Here is a 24,157-nt window from a genome sequence, read left to right on the forward strand (position 1 = left end):
GGTATTCTCAATTGTCACCACAATTAAAAAGCTGTTCAGTTGATCCGTTTCTTTCTCCCTTTACTAACTGGTGCCAGATTCTTTTTAACTGGCCTTAACAAGGCTAAGGAAACAACATCTATTCTCAACACTTCAAATTCCTTAGCCAAAATAAAATTTCCACTGACCTTGATCAAATATCTGAAGAAATAAATATACGCCATGCCACAAATTCCAAATCACGTGACATTCCAATGTTTTCTTTGCTTATACAGAGTCTTATATACAATACACACCACTGTCACTGTTTTGGTCAATATTGTTCTTGAACTTAAAAGAGCTGAGTAAAGAGCTTAAACATGTTATTAATTAAGGGGATGGTCACTCTGACAAATTGACATAAAAATTTAGGGGAAAGAAAGATGCTTCTACTTGTGGGAGAGACCAGAACTAGGGGCCGTAAATATAAGGTAGTCACGAATAAATCCAGGAAAGAACTCAGCAGAAACTTTGTTGGTCAAACAATATGGAACACAATACCAAATATCAGTGCAAAAAATAAGGCTGAAGTATTTGCTACAATCTTCAGCCAGAAGTGCCGAGTAGATGATCCATCTTGGCCTCCTCCAGAGGTCCCCAGCATCACAGATGCCACTCTTCAGCCAATTTGATTCACTCCACCTGATATCAAGAAAGAACTGAAGACACTGGATACTGCAAAGGCGATGGGCCCTGACAATATTCCGGTAATAGTACTGAAGACTTGTGCTCCAGAACCAGCCAAACTGTTCCAGTACAGCTACACCACTGGCATCTACCTGGCTATGTGGAAAATTTCCCAGGTATGTCCTGTACACAAAAAGCAGGACAAATCCAACCCGGCTAATCACCACCCCATCAGTCTGCTCTCGATCATCAGTAAAGTAATGGAAGGGGTCATCAACAGTGCTATCAAGCGAAACATGCTTAGCAATAACCTGCTCACTGATGCCCAGTTTGGGTCCCGCCAGGGCCACTCAGCTCCTGACCCCTTTACCCCTTGGTTCAAACATGGACAAAAGAGCTGAACTCCCGAGGTGAGGTGAGAGTGACTGCCCTTGACATTAAGGCCGCATTTGACTGAATGTGGCATCAAGGAGCCCTAGCAAAACTGGAGTCAATGGGAATCAGGGAGAAAACTCTTCACTGGTTGGAGTCATACCGAGCACAAAGGAAGATGGTTGTGGTTGTTGGAGGTCAGTCATCTCAGCTCCAGGGAATCACTGCAGGAGTTCCTCAGGGTAGTGTCCTTGGCACAACCATCTTCAACTGTTTCATCAATGTCCTTCCTTCCATTATAAGGTCAGAAGTGGGGATGTTCACTGATGATTGCACAATGTTCAGTACCATTTGTGACTCCTCAGATACTGAAGGAGTCCATGTCCAAATGCAGCAAGACCTGGACAATATCCCGGCTTGGGCTTGGGCAAGTAACATTCGCACCACACAATTGCCAGGCAATGACAATCTCCAACATGAGAGAAACTAACCAGCGTCCCTTGACCCTCAATGGCATTACCATCACTGAAACTCCCATTATCAACATCCTGGGGGGTTACCATTGACCAGAAACTGAACTGGACTAGCCATATAAATGCTATGGCTAGAAGAACAGGTCAGAGGCTAGGTATCCTGCAACGAGTAACTCACCTCCTGACTTCCAAAGCCTGTCCACCATCTACAAGGCATAAGTCAGGATTGTTATGGAATTCTCCTCACTTGCCTGGATGAGTGCAGCTCAGCACTCTAGAAACTTGACACCATCCAGCACAAAGCAGCCTGGTTGATCGGCACCACATCCACAAACATTCACTCTCTCCACCACCGACGCACAGTAGCAACAGTGTTTATATCTACAAGATGCTCTGCAGGAATTCACCATGGCTCCTTAGACAGCACCCTCCAAACCCACCACCACTATCATCTAGAAGGACAAGGACAGCAGAAAGATGGGGGACACCATCTAGTAGTTCCCCTCCAAGTCACTCACCATTCTGACTTGGAAATATATCGCTGTTCCTTCACTGTCACTAGGTCAAAATCCTGGGACTCCCTTCCTAACAGCACTGTGGGTGTACCTACATCACATGGACTGCAGCGGTTCAAGAAGGCAGCTCACCACCACTTTCTCAAGGGCAACTAGGGATGGGCAATAAATGTTGGCCCAGCCAGTGAAGCCCACATCCCGTGAATGAATAAAAAACAAGTTGAGACAAATATCATTAATTTAAGGGAAAGCTAGATCAATGCAGATGGAGAAAGGAATACAGGTACAGTGTACTAAATTCGGCACCCTTGGAACCAAGACCAGGCTGGATTTCGGATTTAGCCCCGATTTTGGTTGCCCATCCTGTACAGTGCCTGAAACTGAATATAATAAAGGCCCTGAAGCAAATAGTACAGAGATCAGATTCTTGTTAACCTGAAAATAGATGTTTCTGTTCAATGCTCCCTTAAGCCGGGGTAGGGTCCTGGGTTCAAGTGTCAAACTGCAAGCGAAGGAGCAGTCCCAAGAGCCCAATTGCCTGCCCCGGGCAGTGCCACAAATTCCAGTAGTGACCCCGAGGCTGGCGGAGCCACATCACGTTGTCAAGTGGTCATAAGAACATATGAATTAGGAGCAGGAGTAGGCCACTCAGCCCCTTAAGCCTGCTCCACCATTCAATAAGATCATGGCTGATCTACTTCAACTCCACATTCTTGCCTACCCCCAATAACCTTTCACCCCCTTTGTTAATCAAGAAACTATCTCATTCTGCCTTAAAAATATTCAAAGACTCTGCTTCCACTGCCTTTTGAGGAAGACAGTTCCAAAGACTCACGACCCTCAGAGAAAAAAAATTCTCCTCGTCTCTGTCTTAAATGAGCGACCCTGTATTTTTAAACAGTGACCCCTAGTTCTAGGTTCCCCCACAAGAGGAAACATCCTCTCCACATCCACTCTGTCAAGAGCCCCCCCGCAAGGATCTTTTAGTTTTCAATTAAGTTGCCTCTTACTCTTCTAAATTCCAGTGGATATAAGCCTAACTTGTCCAACTTCTCCTCATAAGACAGCTTGCCCATTCCTGGTACTGGTCTAGTAAACCTTCTCTGAGCTACTTCTAACACGTTTACATCTTTCTTTAAATAAGACCACCAGTACTGCACACAATACTCCAGATGTGGTTTCACTAATGCCTTGTACATCTGAAGCATAACCTCCCTATTTTTGTAATCAATTCCCCTCGCAATAAATGAAAACATTCTATTAGCTTCCCTAATTACTTGCTGTACCTGCATACTAGCCTTTTGTGATTAGTGCACTAGGACACCCAGATCCCTCTGAATCTCAAGAGCGCTGCAATCACTTACCATTTAGATAATAAGCTTCTTTGTTATTCTTCCTGCCAAAATGGACAATTTCACATCTGCCTACATTATCTCCATTTGTCAGATATTTGGCCACTCACTTAACCTATCCACGTCCCTTTGTAGCCTCCTTATGTCCTCTTCACAATTTACTTTCCTACCCATCTTTGTGTCGTTAGCAAATTTAGCCACCATTCCTTCGGTCCCTTCATCCAAGTCATCTTTATAACTTGTGAAAAATTGAGGCCCCAGCACTGATCCTTGTGGATCCTTCTCTCACACTAGTACATTCACGGTTCATTCACGGTTCCCCTTTATCTACAGCACATGTGACTCCTTCAAAGAACTCCAATAAATTGGTTAAAACAATTTCCATTTCACAAAACCATGTTGACGCTGCCTGATTGTCTTGAATTTTTCTTAGTGCCCTGTTGTAACATCTTTAATAATAGCTTCTAACATTTTTCCTATGACAGATGCTAGACTAACTAGCCTGTACTTCCCTGCTTTCTGTCTCCCTCCCTTGGATTTAACATTTGCTATTTTCCAATCTAATGGGACCCTCTCCGAATCTAGGGAATTTTGGAAAATTAAAACCAGCGCACCAACTATCTCACTTGCCACTTCTTTCAAAGCGTTAAGGTGAAATCCATTCAGACTTGGGGATTCATCAGCCCGCAATACCACTTCCTTGGTGATTGTAATTTTCCCCAAGGTTAAATTTCCAGAAGGCATTTGACAAAGGGGCACATCAAAAGTTATTGTGGAAAATAAAAGCTCATGGTGTAGGGGTAACATATTGGCATGGATAGAAGATTGGCTAGGTAACAGGAAAGAGAGAGTAGAAAAAATGGGTCTTTTTCTGGTTGGCAGGATGTGATGAGTGGGGTGCCACAAGGATTTTCCCCAAGTTTCTCCCTTCCTTCCATTTCCTGATTTACAGCTTTTTCTGGGATGTTACTTGTGTCCTCTATAGTGAAGACCGAAGTAAAATACCTGTTTAATTCATCCGCCATCTCCCTACTTTCCATTATCAATTCCCCAGATGCACTTTCTACAGGGCCAATGCTCACTTGGTTAACTCTTTTCTTATTTAAAAATCTATAGAAACTCTTACTATCCGTCTTTACATTGCTAGCTAGCTTTCTGTCGTACTCCAATTTTTCCCTCCTTATTAATCTTTTTGTCATTCTTTGCTGTTCTTTATATTCTTTCCAATTTCCCCTCCCCTTGGAATTTTTCTCTCATTGGAATGTATCTATTCTGTGTATTCTGAAATATCCCTTTAAATGTCTGCCATTGAACCTCTATTGACCTATCCCTTAACCTTATTTGCCAGTTCACTTTAGCTAGCTCCGCTTTCATTCCCTCATACTTGCCCTTATTTAAGTTTAAAATACTAGTCTTGGATGCACTCATTTCTCCCTCAAAATGAATGTAAAATTGAATCATATTATGATCGCTGCTACTTAAGGGTGCCTTCACTCGGAGGTTATCAATTAATCCCATCTCGTTGCTCAACACCAGGTCTAGTATACCTTGCTCTCTAGTTGGCTCCAGAACCTGTTCTCAGAACCTATCCCAAAAACATTCTATGAACTCCTCACTTATGCTACCTTTGCCCATCTGATTTTTCCAGTCTATATGTAGATTAAGATCCCCCATGATTATTGCTGTACCTTTCTGACAAGCTTCCATTATCTCTTCTTTTATACTCTGTCCTACTGTGTCATTACACCACTCCCACAAGTATCTTCTTGCCTTTTATCATTTTTCATCTCAACCCAAACTGCTTCTACATCCTGGTTACCTGAATTTAGGTCAGCCCTCTCTCATGTGCTAATACCATCATTAATTAACAGAGCCACCCCTCCACCTTTTCTTAACTTCCTGTCCTTCCTAAATGTCATATACCCTTCAATATTCAGGTCCCAATCTATGTCATCTGTTGCCATGTCTCTTTAATGGCTATCAGATCGTACTTATTTATTTCTGCTTGCATCATCAGTCTTGTATCTGTTTTGTTTTGAATACTATGCGTGCTTAGATACAGAACCTTGAGTTTTGTCCTTTTATTATTTTTGTAGCATCTAGCCTTACCTGCTGATTTACTCTTAGATTTGTACCCTTTGCCCCTTCCTGTCACGGTCTGTTTATCATTTCCCATATTAATGCCTTTCTCTCTTGCCTTGCCTCTACCCTTTGGTTTACCACACCTTCCCAAATTTGATCCCTTGCCCCCACTATTCAGTTTAAACCCTCTCTACTTCCCTAGTTATGCGGCTCACGAGCACACCAGCCCCAGCACGGTTCAGGTGTAGACCACCCTAATGGTACAGATCCCACTTTCTCCAAAACTAGTACCAGTGCCCCACGGAGCAGAACCCACTTCTCTCACACCAGTCTTTGAGTCACGCATTCATTTCTCGAATCTTACATGCCAATTTGCACATGGCTCATTTAATAATCCAGAAATTATTACCTTTGAGGTTCTGCTTCTTAATTTGGTGCCTTGCTGCTCATAGTGACTGTGCAGAGCCTCCTTCCTCATTATGCCTATGTCGTTGGTACCAACAAGGACCACATCCACTGGATCCTCCCCCTCCCGCTGCAAGTTCCTCTCCAGCCCTAAGCAAACGTCCTGAACCCTGGCACCGGGCAGGCAACACCGACTTCTGGACTCTCACTCTTTGCTACAGAGAACAGCATCAATCCCTCTCACTATACTGTCCCCTGCTACCACGTTGTTCTGTTTAGCTCCTCCCACTTTGATGGCTTCCTGTACCACGGTCAGTTTGCTCATCCACCCTGCAGCCCCCGCTCTCATCCAAACAAGCTGAGAGAACCTCAAACCTATTGGACAATTGCAGAGGCCTGAGGTTCCTGCACTCCTGCCCTCTTGGTCTCCTTATCTGCCTCACTCGCAGTCACACCCTCCTGTCCCTGACCAAATCAGAAGACCCTATCCCTAAGTGGTGTGGCTGCCTCCTGGTATAAAGCATCCAGGTAACTTTCCCCCTCCCTGATGTGTCGCAGTGTCTGCAGCTCAGTCTCCAGCTCAATGACTCTGAGCCGAAGTTCCTCAAGCAGCAAACACTTAGTGCAGACGTGTTTGCCCTGGATCACAATGTTAATCAGCAGCTCCCACATACTGCAGCCTTGACTCATCACCTGTCCTGCCAACCTTAAGGTGTTTTAAATAATTACTTAATTATATTAATCACTTATTTATGTTGCTTTCTTATACATTTTATTAACTTTACCACCAATTTGTGTACTATTTTAAACCTAAGGGATAGAATAAAACTTACCAACTTACCAGATACTGACCAAACAGCTAGTTCCTTTCCCTGTAGTAGAGCAAGAACCAATTACTACAGGGTGAGAAAGACAGAAATAGGAAACAAACACCTCCTTACCATCCCACCCCCCAAACTCCACCTCTCACCAAACTCCAAGCCTTTACTCAGTTAGCTCAGCTGCATGCTTTTCTCTCAACTCACTGCCATCTACTCACCCACATTTTATCGGCGCCTGGTGGAGAAGGACCAAGACCAAGGAAACCACGAGGAGAAATTCCCCCACGAAGACTGGGAGAACGATTCCGCTCCACAACAGAAGCACAAAGTGGAAGCTCCTCTTTCTGAGCGAGACAATTCGGACACAGCAGAAGGAAAACGATTGGGGAAAAACCGGGAAGAAGAATAATCAAGAATACAGATGAACCTAAAACAGACCTTGGAACTGGATCAGCACGCCATTTTAAAAAGGTCCGGTTGCCAGTTTTCCGATAGCTGGGTTGGACGTACTGTACCAGTAGGTGCATTCGTTGATATGGTTAGATGGAGTAGGGTGGAAGGAGGTTCATGTGAAGCACAAACCCTCCGTTGACCAATTGGGTTAAATGATCTGTTTCTGTACTGCAAATAATTTTTAATCTTGCATTTATAAAGCCCCTTTCACAACCTCAAGACAACTCATAGCACAGCCAATAAAGTACTTCTTGAAGTAGTCACCCGCAGCAGCCAATGTACACACAGCAAGGTCCCACAAACAGCAATTAAATAAGTGACCAGGTAATCTGTTTTTGAGATGTTGATCGAGGGATAAACACAGCGCAGAACACCAGGGAGAACCACCCTGCTCTTCTATGAACTAGTGTAATGGGATCATTTATATCTACCTAAGGGGGAAAGCAAGACCTCAGTTTACGTATAATCCTTCTGCAATATAATCTTGGCATCATATTTGATCCTGAGCTGAGTTTTCGACCACATATTCATGCTATCAGCAAGACTGCATAATATCACATTGACTCCTGGCTGCAGAGGTGGCCTGGACCTTTAAAAGATATACCAAAGATCGGTAATCTTCTGTGGCCCCCTTCAAAAAGAGATCAAATGGTGAGCTTTCTGGGGTGCAGGTGAAAGACCTGGGGTCAAGCTACACCGGCACTTACATTGAGATCACACCTGCTGTCGCTAACCCACGGGAGTATCACATAATCATAATCATTTGGCAGTACAGCACAGAAGGTGGTCAGCTCCGGCAGCCCGTGATTGGGTTTCTCAGCACCTCGGTACAGGCTGGTATCAGTCCTATGCTAATTATTTTCCCTACCCTACTTCCTACTGTCACGGTATGAGCCTTTTACGTGGGGAGACAAGAGAAACTTGCGGCAGAGAAAGTGAGAGGAGGATTTGATCGAGGTGTTTAAAGTCATGAATGGTTTGATAGTGTGAGTAAGGGAAAGCGGTTTCCACCAGCAGCAGGGTCAGTAGCCAGAGGATACACATTTAAGGTAAAAGGTGAACCAGAGGTGAGATGTAGAGTTTCTATTAAAAACTGCAAGTTGCTATGATCTGGAATGCGCTGCCTGAAGGAGTGGCAGAAGCAGATTCAATAATAACTTTAAAAAAGGGAATTAGATAAATACTTGAGTTGAAAAAATGTACAGGATTATGGAGGAAGAGCAGAGGACTCACTGAATGGCTGTGCCAGGGAGCCAACATAGGCAAAATTGGCTGAACAGAATCTTTCTGCGCTGCATCATCCAGGATACACCTGCGGGGTCAGGAGCAGAGGACATCAATAGGTGCAATCCCAGTGCTAGAACCAGGATAGCTTGCTCCAGATCTTTCAAGGGCCTGTATGTCAATGTAAAAGACAATGTATTAAGGTCATCGCCTCCCTCTCTCCTTTCCCTCCCCCCCACCCCTCCCCCCAAAACCCCATTTCAAACATGGTCTAGCTGAAAGGCTGGGCAGATAGGTGTAAACTCACACCTGTTCATACTGTTCTCTACTGTAAGATGCTTTGAAGTTCAATCAGGCAACTCAAATAAGCTTCAGTTCCCTTCTGTCAAGGAACATCAATTTTCTGAGCCATAGATCAAGATACTAATAAATTTGTTGGCTTAGATCTCAAGGACATTATTGGGATGGTGCACTCTGTATCAAGCACACACCCAGTCTCATCAGATTCTATTTTCAACTCTCATGGAGTTTATCTGGCATCAGGAGTATATTTGGCAACAGGAAAGTTTATAAAATGACAATTTCAATTCCCAATACACAGCTCAGTACCACCTGAATTCAACTGTAAATTGGCGAAGTCCCTTAGAGTGGCTACAAATTGGTTTCTAGGGGAAATGTCACACTTCATGTAGAATTATGTACCGTTGGGGCTGAAGCACATACCAGAGCAGAGCAAAGGAGCCTTCTTCTATATCTAACCGCTGGCTGCCTGAAACAGGAAAGTGTCCCATTTCCCAGTGCTAGCACCTTTCATCTTAATCTGTACAAAGTTCACCAACAAAAAAGGCTTTTCGTACAGAATCATACAGAAAGCCACCGAGCTGATCAAAGGAACAGAGTCAGCCATTTAGCCCCCCCGAGAGTGTTCCGCTGAACTGCAACCATCTCAATATAAAGACCTCAATAGCTTTGCCTAACCAAAATCCTTCAATCTCAGAATTAAAATTAACAGTTGAGCCAGCATCAACCACTGCTTACAAAACGAGGTCCAAACTTTGACTGCTCTGTGTGTGTAGAAGTGTTTCCTAACTGTACTTCATTTTTAGGCTATGTCCCGTCGTCCTAGATTCCCTAGCCAGCAAAAATAGTTTCTCTCTTTCCGCCCGATCTGTTCGCCCTAATATCTTGAACACTTCGATCAAATCAAGCACCACATGCCTATGCCTGCTCTATTAAAAGGGTTATCCAATTTCTACTACTGATCAAGAACACAAGAAATACGAACAGGAGTAGACCATGTGACCTGTCGAGCCTGCTCTGCCATTCAATACGATCATCGCTGATCTTGGGCTTCAACTCCATTTTCCCGCCCAATCCCCATATCTCTTCATTCCCCGAGAGACCAAAAACCTGTCGATATTAGCCTTAAACGTATTCAATGATGGAGCATCCACAACCCTCTGGGGTAGAGAATTCCAAAGATTCACAACCCTTTGAGTGAAGTAATTTCTCCTCATCTCAGTCCTAAATGATCGGCCCCTTATCTTGAGGTCCTGCGTTTTAGATTCCCCAACCAGCGGAAACAATCTCTCAGAGTTTTGTAGGTTTCAATGAGATCGCCTCTCATTCTTCTAAATTCCAGAGAATATAAGCCCAATTTACTCAGCCTCTCAGAGGACAACCCCCCACCCCCATCCCAGCGATGAATTTAGTGAACCTTCGCTGTACCACCACCAATGCAAGCACATCATTTCTTACACGTGGAGATCAAAACTGCACACGATACTCCAGGTGTGGTACCAATACCCTCTACAATTGTAGCAACATTTCTTTATTCTTGTACTCCAATCTCTTGGTAATAAAGGCCAACATGCCATTTGCCTTCCTAATTGCTTGCTGCACTTGCATACTAGCTTCATGTTCCTTGTACAAGCACATCTAAGTCTCTTTGGACATCAATGTCACAAGTTTCACATCTTTTTAAAAATATTCTGCTTTTAAATTCTTGCGACTAAAGTGATTAACTTCACACTTCCCTACATTATACTCCATCTGCCACCTTGTTTCTCACTCACTTAATCTGTCTATATCTCATTGCAGCCTCTCTGTGTCCTCCCCACTGCTTACCTTTCCACCTGGCTTGCTTTCATCAGTAAACTCTGATGCATTACTCTCTGCCTCTTCATCTAAGTCATTAATATGGAGGCCCCAGCACTGACCCTTGCGGCCCCAGCACTATTCACTGTCTGCCAACTTGAAAAAGCCCCATTTATGCCCACTCTCTGCTCTCTATCCATTAACCAATCCTTTATCCATGCTAAAATACTACTCCCAACTCCATGGGCCCTTATCCTGTCTGTTAACGTTTTGTGTGGCACGTTATCGAATGTCTCTTGGAAATCGGGGTATATAACACCTACTGGTTCTCCTTTATCTACCCTACTAATTACATCCTCAAAAAGCTCTAATAAGTTTGTCAGATTTCCCTTCAGTAAAACCATGTTGACTTGTTCTAATCATACTATCCTTTTCTAAGTGCGTTGTTAAGATTTCCTTAATCAACAGCCTGGCTACCTGTCAGACAGGGAAAGCAGCCAGGTCAATAGGAGGTCGGGTGGAGTGGGGGGAGTCGGAACTCAGGTGTCTGTAAAGAGCTTTGCTTGTTGGGTCTAGAGGAAGTATTCAGCTTCTCTTGGCCCTCGAGCAGTACTGTAAGTGTACTTGCCTCATATTCCTAACACTTCTTGCCTCCTATTACCATCCAGGATCCCCAAGCCTTGGGAAATTAATGGTTAAAAATAAAAATCCTGTTAAAATGGACGCACACATCCTCTTTAAAAGATTATAGCGACCATCCATCCCCTGAGAGTGGATTAGTCTCCACCCCACACCCCCTGTCCCACTTAGCTGCCTTTGTTAAAGCCAAAAGTGGGTGGGTTCGGTTCGGGTTTGAGATTTAATTTATATATATATTTTTTTAAATCTCTCACCCTCCCCAGGAGCTGTTCACATTGCCTGTGACACGGGCTGAGGGGTATCATTTCTGTACAATTTGTAGCTTGAGAAATGCCTTCTAAAATGTTGCAGATTGTTTGAAGGAAAGCTTAATTTAAACAAATAGCTATGTACCCATCTGTTCGCCAGGATGTGGTTTTTCACCCAGAGTTCCATCCAGCACAATCGGCTGGTTATAGTTAGTTCTGGGGAAAAAGCAAAAAAAAGAGAAAGCAAATAGTTTTGGTGACCACAGCCCATATTACTTGACTCAAAAATCTGCACAACCTGAAGAACAAGTTCATTGCCTGACCACTTCATTAGGGAGCAGTAGGCGGCAAGAGAAGGAACTGTATTTTAAAGCATGCATTATCAATGGGCTCTTGGGACTCAAGTTTGAGTTCATCTGGCACTCAAGGGTCTCCAATGACTGCCTTATCCAACAGAGACTGGTACAGAACCTGCAATGGTCTGGATCGTCAGTTTGTAGGAAGGAATTCCCTCCCTGAAACTCTCCACCTCTCACTCCTCCTCAAAGTTACTCCTCAAAATCTACCCCTTTGAACAACTTTTGGTCGCCTATTCTAATATCTTATGCAGCTCACTGTCCAAATTGGTCATCTGATGCTATAGTGAAGCGCCTTGGGAGTTTTTACTGTGTTAGAAGTGCTATATAGAATGCAAGTCAGTGCTGTTGTTGAGGAACTGGAAACCACTGCAAAAACAAGTCATAAAGACATGCACTTTAGTCATTGAGTGAAAGATTATGGTTGAGTTATAAATGTTAACTATGTCACTGTCTCGGTGTATTTCTCACGGCTGTCCATTAAAGCCAATGCTAATTAAGCCTGGTAAAATGCTCATTAATGGTGACATTAAAGGGTTCTAAACCCCCAGCAGTGGAACAAGACATGGGTCGTTTTGCAAACAAAAATGACAACAACAATATTCCTTAAGTATATCTCACTCAATAATGGCAAGTTCATTTCAAAGAACAAAACTCAATTTGTTTCAAGTAGGATTTCCAGAGTTGGATATGTTAGGAGTGAAATTCAACTTGGGTGGGGATGTAGAACGGTGGTTATGCATTTGCCGGCAGTATTACGCTGCACCCAATATGCCACTGAAGGCGCATCTTACAAAGGGGGAGGGGGTAAAAAGGAAGAGAGGTTTAGGGATTTCCAGAACTTAAAACCTAGACAGCTGAAGGCACTGCCACCAATGGTGGGGCAAAGGAAACTGGAGGTGCGCAGAACATAAATAGGAACAGGGATAGATAAAAGGCGAATACTGACATGTGCCAAAGAAATTGGGACACTTCTCAACGTTTACACTCCTAGCCAGTATCAGGCAACCCCTCAACAAACATATAAAGGGTCTGATGCAGGCTAAAGCTTCAGTCCCGCCACCCAGCACTTCAACCACAGCCTCAGAACAACACAAATTTGAGGAACAGCACCTCACCTTTCGATTAGACACTTCATAATTTTCCCGCCTCAACTCAGGAGGTCAACAATTTCAGATCATGATCACCACTGATTTTCTCAAGCAGCAAATGCTGGTAATGGTTCTGTTGCCATTTACAGCTCCTCTACACCCAGCTTTTATTTATTTATTATCACCTTTTGCCTTGCACCATCATCCTTTTTGTTACTTAATCTCTCCTGCCCACCCTGGCTCTATCTTTGCCTATAAACTGATAAATCCCTTAACTTCTCTCGGTTCTGATGAAAGGCCATAAACCTGAAACGTTTCTACCTCCTCAAGTATTGCCTGACCTGCCAAGCATTTTCCGTTTTCACATTACTGCAAAATTTCCTTATGACTGAACATTAATTAGATTATGTCATGGAAAATTCAATGCCTGACTCAGGCTGTTACTTTGTGAAGGCTCTCATCTAAAGCAGAAATCCTGCGGATGTTGGAAATCTGCAATAAAAATGGAAAACGCATTTGATCTCAACAGAATTGGAAGAATTTGGAGATGAACATCTTTTAAGCAAATGCAGAGCCAAAGAAAAAGCTTATGGCTAGTCTTGGATCATGGACTTATATCTGCTAAACCAAGACAGCCAAAACTCATTTCCAATGACCTATACGGCCAGTCATCAGGAAGCTTTCATTCCATCAGTCATTGATTTAAACATAGGTTCCACAGTAATAAATAAAATATTCTAACTCATTGCACCTCTTTTCACCTCTTCTCAACCTAGGGTTACCAACTCTAGTTGAGAATCTTCCTGGAAGTTTCAGCACATGGCCTCCTACCTCAAACATCTCTGCCCGGAGGCAGCAGGACTAGCCAAGTTGTTCTTGCAGAGAATTGGCACAGCCTCGAGGGGCCAAATGGCCTCCATCTGTGCCTTAACCATTCTATGTTTCCCCCTACGTTATTCACAACAAGTGTTCGGGAGATTGAGCTTCAATTTCTGGAGACTCCAGGCCAACCCCGGAAGGTTGTGAACCCAATCCCCTTCTTTTAATTGGAGAGGATGAACAGTTATTCACTGTTTGCACTGCATCTAGATGAGCAAAGTTCATAACATGCTTTGGCTTTGGGCAATGCTGATAAGGCTCACATTTGCAAAACTGCAATAGCAAAGAACACATGGGCCTTAACGTACAAAAGATAACACCAATCTTTGTTCCAGCAGTCATGTTACTGTTAACCACTTGAATATGTTATCAAGGTAGACTGCCAAACAGCGTTCCCATTATCGGCATGCCAACAACTACTAAAGAAAAAGGCAAATTTGAATTCTCAGCCCTGCTTGCTTTTCTCCCTCCCCCACCCCCAAAATCTAATTTAAAAACAAACTTGAAATCTTAAAATTGCTGAGATCAGTGGACCAAGTTTGAGCTGAGGTTCAGTTTTGAAGGCTAACGTGATTTACAAATTATCTACTATTTTTGCAACTTCTTATGCAAGATCAAATAAACCTGACCAAACAAGGCAGAGATCTGAAAAAAACATTTTTTTTTAAAATCCCTAGCTCAATTTCTTCTCTCCAACTAAAGTTTGTACTTTCATGACTAAACCTGTACTAAGACATGCAACATTTCCTCCCAAAACCACAGATTATTAAATTCTGATAATGAGCTGTGTGTATTGTTGATTCAGCACTACAAATTATTGCACATTCTCACCATTACAAGCATGTCACATTGCCAAAAGAGATTTATTCCAAATATTCCCCACCTCGCAACTCCACCCCCAAATCAAGGGCCGGTCAGCCCACATCTGTACTACTGCCATCAATTTTACTACTGACCCACCTTTAATGGGAACCAAACATTACACAAGAGGACTCCAATACCAAATAATTTTCTCCATTAATTAACTGGTTCCCTAGGGAAAACCAAAACCTTTTGTTTTAGTTTGGAACTACTTGCCCAGAGAATCTCTTTGGTGCAGTGGGAAGGGGAGGGGAAGTTACCCCTTCATCTCTGGGGCTTGGGTTTGAATCTAGCCAAGGTAAATGGGCTGAAAGTCTCTTCTGTAGGACTCCTAAATCTATGTGAAATGAACCTGGCCAATTCCCAACAAATGAGCTATAAAATGGCTTCCAAGAACACAAGAGTTTCAGATGTAACAAGTAGAAAAATTCACACTGGTGCAGGGTAGCAGCCAGCAGCTACAGTACTGGACTTGGCTCCGAATTCAAATACGATCATGATGTGTCTTCACTGAATTGTTATGGAAACTCAACTGTTTCACCAACATCCTTTGGTAAAAGGAATCGGTCAGCCCTAACTGCTGCATGGCCAACATATGGCTTCAGCTGCACACGAGGTGGAGCAACTCCTCGTGTCCTCAGGTCAACTGAGTATTAAGAGTAAATACTAGCTGGCCAGAATTGCCCACATGCCAAAAGCAACAAGAAAATGTACTTTTCTGAGGGTGTAATTAAGTCATTTTTTCAGGGGCATAGAAGATGTTTTGCTCTGCATCTTTTTTCCCCCTCTATAATTCATGGGATGTGGGTGTTGCTGGAAAGGCAAATGGACTGAGTGGCTTAATAGGCCACTTCAGAGGGCAGTTAGGAGTCAAACATATTATTGTGGGTCTGGAGTCACATGTGGGCCAGACCAGGCAAGGATAGCAGGTTTCCCTCCCTAAAGGATATTAATGAACCCAATGGGTTTTTACAACAGGCAATGATAGTTGGCATAGTCACCGCTACTGAGACTAGCTTTCAATTCCAGATTTTTTATTAAGTGAATTTAAATTCCACCAGCTGCCATGGTGGGTCTTGAACCCATGTCCCCAGAGTATTAGCCCTGGGCCTCTGGCTTCCTAGTCCAGTGACATTACCACTACACCAACACCCCCACGCACTCCATCCCCCCACATCTGATAGCTCTAACCCAAGCACGATAAAACTTTTAGACCATAGTGTATATGTTTAGTGAAGCAAGGTTTTTTTTCTCTCCAGTCAGTAACAAGGTCTTTACTGGATGAGGCCATCAATAGAACAGGGGAATTAATGAGAAAAGGCAACCTTAAATCATGCCTTAGATTCCTGGGCCATCAAAACACCCATTTGTACAAAAAGTTTCTTTTTAAATGTCCTCATGCCAAGTGGGCTAAAAGATCACACTCCGAGCATGTTTTTAATTTCTTGAGGACATAGGCAAGCGAGCAGAATGCACAGACAAGTGACAGATGGAACTTAACACAGGGAAATATGAGGTGATGCATTTTAGCAGAAGGGATGGGGGAAGCAATACAGACATGATGGCATAGTTACAAAGAGTGTTCAGGGACAGAGGGACCCGGGGGTGCATGTGCATCAATCTTTGAAGGTGGCATGACATACTGAGAGAGTAAAGCAAATAGGATCTTGGGCTTCATAAATCAGAGGTATTGAGTACCAAAGGGAAGATAATGCTGAATCTTTAAAGCTCTGGTCAAACCATAACTGGAATATTGCTCCCAGTTCTGGTCACTGCACTTTAGGAAGGATGTGGGAGTCCTTGAGAGATTGCGGAGATTTACCAGAATGAGGGATTTCAGCTACAAGGAGAAGCTGGGGTTATTCTCCTTGGAGCAACGGAAGCTGAGGGGTATCAGATAGAGGTGTACAAGATTATAACAGGTTTAGATAAGGCGGACTTAGATAAAAGCTGTTCCCATTAACTGATGGCACAAGGACTAGGGGACTCAGATTTCAAGGCTTTGGGCAAGAGATGCAGGAGAATGTGAGGGAAAACATTTTTTTGTTTATGCAAGAGGTAATGAACTGGAACTTCACTGCCAATGAGGGTGGTGGAAGCAGAGACGATGAGTGATTTCAAAAGGATATTGGAGGGGCACTTGAGGGAAATTAACTTGCAGGGCTATAAGGGTAGCTCAGGGGAAAGGGACTGACTGAATTCCTCTGGAGAGAGCCAGCTTGGACTTGATGGGCTCAATGGCTCATTCTGTGTCATAATGACTCCATGGCCTGGACCTTCGCAGAGTCATGGAGACTGCGTACCTTAGCAAAAATGGCGCCAGATCCCCAGACCAGATCCAGAAGTCCTGTCCCCATTTCTGACAGCCTATTTTCACTGGGGTGGGGGGGGACGGGGGCAGAATGTGATTCACACATATAGGAAACCTGAACACAGCAGGGTCATTTGAACTAAGGGTCCTTCGACAGCACCTTCCAAACCCACGACCACTACCATCTAGAATGACAAGGGCAGCAGATAGATGGGAATACCACCACCTGGAAGTTCCCCTCCAAGTCACTCATCATCCTGACTTAGGAATATATCGCCGTTCCTTCACTGTCGCTGGGTCAAAATCCTGGAACTCCCTTCCTAACAGCACTGTGGGTGTACCTACACCACATGGACTGCAGCAGTTCAAGAAGGCAGCTCACCACCATCTCCTCAAGGGCAACTAGGGATGGGCAATAAATGCTGGCCCAGCCAGCAAAGCCCACATCCCATGAATGAATGAAAAAGAAATGATGTGGGGCTATGAATACAATTGTTTGTTTTTACAAGAGAATAAGGACTTCAAGTGATTTAAATGTATCATAATGAATAATTTAAAAAAAAGAATGGGCTTTTATCAATGTGAGTACTTTTTTTTTTATTTGGTGAAGTCTGTAATAGATACTTGAACGTTATTCTATTCCACTCCAGCATGGCTCCTGAGGTCTGCCCGTGGTGAATACTGCATGAGTTGGCATGGTGGGTGGGAGGGCAAAGGGTGGGGGTGGGGGGGCATGGGTTGGCATATATTGGCATAGGATCTATAAAGGTCCATGGGCGTGGGTAGAGTGACATAAGTTGGCACAGGGGCTGGTGGGTGAGGGCATGAATTTGCACTGAAGGGGCTTGGGGAGTGGGTAGAGGATGAGGGGGTAGAGGGCTTAACTCCTTTTACTGCAACTGGACAAAGTCCACAGTGGGTCTTTCAAAGAGCCCACCTCAGCACTTGGCAGCCCTTGCGGCTGCTGCTGAACTGTATCGGCAGGCCCGACTCCAGCATGCACCCTCACCGCCACCCCCCCACCCCCAACCACACGAGAAACAGCCCCACCGTTCGGGGCCGTTTATACCAAGGCAGGTTCGCCGGATGGGGAATTTCCAGATCTGTGCACCCATCTTGGCAACAAAAATCTGGATTCCCTCTTGACTTCCCTGCTGACTTTGTCAGTAACAGAAAAGTTATGGTCATCTCCCATGAAACTGACTGGGCTTTATAAGACAAGCATGAATTGTTCACACTCAATGGGAATCTTTTTCTCTTCTTTATTCTTTCAATGGGATGGGGCGTCACTGTCAAGGATTTGTTGCCCATCCTGAATTGTCCTTGAACTGAGTGGCTTGCTTGGCCATTTCAGAGAACCCTTAAGTGTCAACCACAATGCTGTGGGTTTGGAGTGACATGTAGGCCAGACCACACAAGAATGGCAGGTTTCTTTCCCTAAAGGGGCATCAGTGAACCAGATGGGCTTTTACAACAATTGGCAATAGTTTCACAGTCACCATTACTGAAACTAGCTTTTTTTTTCCCCCAGACATATTAATTGAATTTAAATTCCACCAACTGCTGTTGTGGGATTTGAACCCATGTCCCCACAGCGTTAGCCTGGGCCTCTGGATTACTAGTCCAGTGACATTACCACCCCACCACCGTCTCCCCATTGCAGCAGAAGCGCATGGTGACGTGACATGGAGTGCATTTAAACCTGTTTATTTCAAAATGGACTTTTATTGAATGAAATTTGAATAATTGTAATTAGAGTTACCTAGGTAATGATTTCAAAGGTTTTTTTTTTGGTTAATGTTAGGATGCTTGCGATTGAGATTACCAAGGTAATATTTGAGGGTCATTTTATGTTGCAATTTTACAGCTTATCTCCGTTTTTTGCTTCTCAAGGTACACAATGTAAAAGGTGAATTTTGCCTTTCAATTAAAAACAGCAATCTCTTTTCTAATGTCCCTGTATCTGTTAGCGCATGACCTGTTTTTGACCTTGTTCCCAAATTAAAAACAGTTTAAACACTGTGTTGTTCACCCCTGTTTCAGTGGTTTTCCAAAGGGGGTCGAAAACCCACTTTGTTTTTAATGGTTTATCTTTGAGCAGGCAATCTATAACGTCCAAGCTGGAGCAGATGTGATAATCCCATCGGAGTTGTGTTTCAGACACCTTCTTCTCTAAGTAGGTTATGTAGGCAAAATCAACTTTCCTTGATAACTCAAACTGTATCAGGTTCTATGGACTCCTGTGAAGGGATAACTTGCAAAACTCTGGCTGTGTAGGTTTGCTAAATTTGAATAGCAGGAGAACAGACAGCATTAATCAGGTGTCAAGTTTAAAAATAAAAGTTTTAATTACAAAGAGGCAGAATCCTGCGAATTCTAGGACAGAGCCGTAAACTGCTTTCGCCGCCCTCACACCCTTTCAACCAGCCTAAATCCAAGCCGATACAACCCCTCGAATTAGCCTTTGGCCTTCTAGATTCTGACCTCTGGGCCCAAGATTCAAAGTACCTCATTGGCTATAAAAGTCATCGTGAGGTCGTGAAAGTAAAATGCAGGTCTTTTTGCATGAGGAAATTTAGCAGAAAATTCACGTGAGACAGCATGGCATTAATCAATGCAAGCAAAGCAGCCCTCTAGTTATGTATTGGCTAAAACAACCTTGGGCATGAAAGATTAATTCTTGGTTTCTCATCAGTATAAGCAACAGGCAGCCACATCAGATTACAGCACCATTGCAGAAAATTGCTTTTAAATTTCCAAATATAATATTAGTAATTGATACTTTGGACTGAATGAGGACGATTTTTTTTGATGGTGCATGTCCAGGGTTCTTGGAACTCTATATATTTAATACACATGCACAGAAACAGAGTCAGAACAGGCTTGAGCTGGAACTTTAAGCAGCAAACTTTTATATGACTTTTGACGAGTATCACCAAGCCTCAATGATCCTGATTGACTGTATCACTCTTCTACCATGTCACCACAAACAGGCCTATTAACACCAGGTTCAGTTCAAGAGAGCATGGACCTTCTTGCTTGAATGGACAACCTACCATTGACATTTCAAGGGCAGGCTTCTGAGTAACCAAAACAGTTCAAAAGTATCAATTAACAGGTACTATATTTGGAAATCTAAAAGCAATTTTCTGCTACACTGCTGTAATCTGATGCAGATCAAGTGCTGTTTGAGAAACCAAGAATTGATCTCACAAACAAGCTTATCAAGGTTGTTGTAGTCAATACATGACTTGAGGGCCTTTTTTGCTTGCAATGATGAATACAACGCTGCTGCATGTGAATTTCCTGTTTCACTAATGCAAAAAGACTTGCATTTATATCGCATCTTTCACAATCTCAGAACGTCCCAAAGCGCTTTACAGCCAAACAAGGTACTTTTGAAGAATAGTCACTGCTGAAATACAGGAAACACAGCAAGAACCCAAAAACCCCAACGGGTTAATGACCAGATAGCCTGTTTACTCTAGCCAATGATGAATATTGGCTAGGGAATATATAATTTCAGGCTATTATGGAGTAGCCTTGATTCTTAAAAGTTTCCCTTGCTAATTCTGGTAATCCACAATTTCTAGAAGAATAGTTGCTTTTGTTCCACTTGGTGAGAATGTATGCTTTCTAACGCAGATGCCATCAGAATGCAGACATATGCTATTATATCAGCAATGGGACTCTATCATTATTGGGAGCTTGTGAAAACGTTACAATCAAATGTCAATGCCATTCTCTATTTCGTTCAGCAGCTCATTGACTGATGCTGTGTAAGCATCATCTTTGTGGTTGTCCTCCTGTTTCCAAAGTAAAATTTTTTTTAAAAACAGCAAATGCGGGAAATCTGAAACTAAAAACATTGAAAATACACGGCAGGACACTCAGCAACTGTAAAGAGCATAGCGATGAATTAACGTTTCAGGTGTAGAACTTCCATTAGACCTGAAAGTACAGATAAGCATTTAGAAAGGAACGGAATTCTGTTCACCTGTAATCTCTTCTAGTTATGACTAAAAGCTCTACACCTGAAACATTAACTCATCTGTTTTGTTCACAACCATTTCTAGCAGGTTTCTCTGTAATTTCTTGTACTTCAGCATCTAATAGTGATCTTTGGAATCACAAAAAACAATTACTATCTTTTATTTTTCCTGCTCATGACTGCTGAGTACTGTCTCCCACTAAATGTCACACTTAGGGATGTGCATTTTAGTTCTAGCCCAAAAATTCCATTTCCAAGTCATCGTTGTAGTTCACCTTTCCTCTACCTCACTTGCTGCCTCAACTTGCTTTGCATCACGGACTACAATCTTCTCTCAGAAAATGAATTCACTTTCAATGTGCACACAGCATTTCCTACATTAGAACAGTGACTGCACCTCAAAAGTACTTCACTGGTTGTAAAACGCTTTTGGACATCCTGAGGTCAAGAAAGGTGCTGTGTGCTCTTTCTTTCACACACAGCTTTGACTTTCAGTTTGTTCTCCTGGCTCTTTCTAGCACATGTCAGAGTATGACATCCTGTTCCATCTGCTTTCCAATGCTCTCCATGCTTTGGTCAGTGTCATCTATATGCTCAAATAAATGAATGAATCAGCTGAGCATTTACAGGCTAAACCAACCAGAACACTGATCTAGCAGTATCATCCAAAATGCATAGTGAAGGTACAGAGGCACAAACTTACATCATTTAAGGTGTTGTTGCAAAAACCAGTAGATGCAACTAATTTCAAAAAACTTTGGCTCCATCAGGCTAATCACTTCATTGTACAAGTCATCTGTAATGTTCTTCATATAGTCCATATTTCCCATACCCATTCACATGGTATATACATATCAATCTGTGAACTCGTCAACTCTTGAAATCATGCCAAGTGACAACCTACAATTCATCTTTTACACACAAGTGGTAAACTGTGTGTGGGATTCAGCTGCCAGCTATACATTGTCTAATGAATTTGATGCAAATTCTCCAAGTAAAAAGGACCAAAAATTTGAAATCTGTCGTTGTGATTGTGGAAATCTGAAATCTGTGCAAGCTTAATCACATCTATCTGAGTCAGGTTAAAAAGAGATAGAGGGAGTGGCACCATAGTATACATGGGATTAAGTTTACTTCAAATGGGCCTACTGGAAATGGGATATTGGAATCAAATGGATCCTATTTTGGAGGGCCAGTAATCAGGGCCAGTCATGTCTGTTATGCTCCAGTATGACTGTGAATAAGCCCAGCATCTTTCTGAAGGGGTGGACCTGTCACCAGTGAGTAATTTAGACTGAGATTTCAAGTTCAACATGGTTCAAGTTAGTTAACTAATGAAGTAGGCTATTGAAGGCATTGGTGTTAAATAGCAGAACAGCACCTCCCAAATCTGTGACCACCATCACTAAAAGAACAAGGGCAGCAGATGCATGGGAACATGACCAACTGCAATGTTTCCCTCCAAGTCATACACAATCCCAACATGACATATAATCGCCATTCCTTCTTCATCATTTGGTCAAAATCCTACAATTTCCTAGCCAGCAGTGCTGTGGGAGTACCTTAACTACATGGACTGTAGAGGTTCATGAAGAAGGTTCACCATGACCTCCATCTCAAGGGCAACCAGACCTCAGTAATAAATGCTGGCTTTGCCATTGTGAATGAATAAAAAAACATAATGCAGGAATAGGATCCAAGCAAAGTGAAGCTCTGGATGAACTAGAACTCGGAAATCATCAAGGAAAGTACTGGGGCAGAATTTTTAGGATGGTGGCGTTTCCCGCCCCGCCACCCAAAGAGTCAGCAGTGAATGCATCCCTACCAATCACAGCAGCCCCACAGCCAATGAACAATCCATGGAGTGGTAATTGGCTGGAGATGAAGCTGCTGGCCAATCAGATTGGCCAACAGCTCTGCAGTCCCAGCAGCACCAGGCACAGCAGCGTCCAGGACCTGGACTACAAGCATTCTCCAGATTCTAAGACCCAAAGTCCAGAACCAGGTAAGTGCAGGGGTTCTCACAGCAGGGAGGGGAGGTGAGGCAGGGCTCGAGTTCTTGATGCAGTGGCTGGGGATAGGGAGCGTCTGCAGTGGGAGCAGACCTTGGAGGTGAGGTGAGGCGGGGTAGGGTGGGGGGTGGGGGGGGGGGGGGGTGCTCAATTTGGAAATGGGGTCTTTGAGGGAGGCATTCCTTCCCTGTAACAACATCTTAATATACCTCACAGGAGCATAAATCAGGAAAAAATGGAGACATCAGGAGAGATGACCAAAAGCTTGGTCAAAGAGGTAGGCTTCAAGATGGAAATGTGGAGAGGTTTATGAAGTGAATTCCAGAGCTTTGGATGTAGATGGCCAAGGGCAAAGTCAGCCCTGGTGGGCTGAAGCAAGTGAAGGGTGCATGAGAAGCCAGAGTTGGACAAACCTAGAGTTTTCAGAGGCTATGGCTAAATGAACCTTGTGACTAATTGGGAATCCAGTTATGGGAAAACTTCCTCCCAGCTTGTAAACTGTCATTTTTCTACAAATTTCCTCCATGTTCTCCAGGAGCGCAGGAGGAGTGGAAAGCTACATTTCCAGCTCAATGTGCCAACACAGACATGATGGGTCAAGTGGCCTCCTTCTGTGCAATTTGATTCTATGATCAGAGAAATATCAATGAACAGGGTGATGAGAATTTTGAAGCAAGATATTGGTGGACCAGGAGTCAAAGTAGTTCAGCAGGAGGAGGGTGAATAGGACTTGACATAACCTAGTTAAACGAATAGTTATCTCTAGAGCAAATAGCTAACCTGACTTACAATGTGTATGATAGATCTAATTTTTATGATAGATCTAAGCAAAAGGACGCACAGCCTTTGCTGTTTCTCGACTTCCCGATATTTCCATGCACTTTTCTTTTGGAGTCTGTACTTCTCATTCTCTCTCCGTATGCTCTATAAAGTATTGTTTAGTTTAACTCCCAAAGGAAAAATTAGCACAAACGGCTATTCTGCTGCCAGCAATTCCATCAAAAGTAAACAGATGCACAGGAAAGCTTGAACCATTGAGTCAGAATGACCTGTCAGAATTACTATAAAGCATTAAATTATGGACCCACCTAAATCCAGCAAATAATCCTTTATGAACCAAAAGGCCATGCCCACATTCAGAAATCCTCTATCATGAATTACCTTTTACAAAAGGTGTGTACTTGATCAGTCTTAAGGTTTTAGTATTTCAACTACTGTAGTAACTTTACTAGGTACTGGGTGAAGAATAAGACTGTTGACGGGGGGACAATCTGTGACATGACAAATGTTACATGCAACTTTCCACCTCTGCCCCAAAATATTACACTTA

At 43.2% G+C, this 24,157-nt stretch overlaps 1 protein-coding gene across 4 annotated transcripts in view; it reads right to left on the bottom strand.

The window, feature by feature from the left end:
• The window catches only part of LOC144676534 (5'-AMP-activated protein kinase subunit gamma-2-like), a 462,890-nt gene that overhangs the window by 361,547 nt on the left and 77,186 nt on the right, over window positions 1-24,157 (bottom strand). The window contains exon 1 of one of the 4 annotated variants that reach the window (XM_078536957.1): window positions 8,352-8,393. The exons of the other annotated variants lie outside the window; for them this stretch is intronic. Coding sequence (XP_078393083.1) covers window positions 8,352-8,378 — 27 coding nt within the window. The 5' untranslated portion in view covers window positions 8,379-8,393. Of the gene's footprint in view, window positions 1-8,351; window positions 8,394-24,157 lie in introns of those variants that run through there. 4 annotated transcript variants of the gene reach the window in all.

Source organism: Cetorhinus maximus, chromosome 3 (genome assembly GCF_964194155.1).
Source record: "Cetorhinus maximus chromosome 3, sCetMax3.hap1.1, whole genome shotgun sequence".
NCBI classification, from domain to species: Eukaryota; Metazoa; Chordata; class Chondrichthyes; order Lamniformes; family Cetorhinidae; genus Cetorhinus; species Cetorhinus maximus.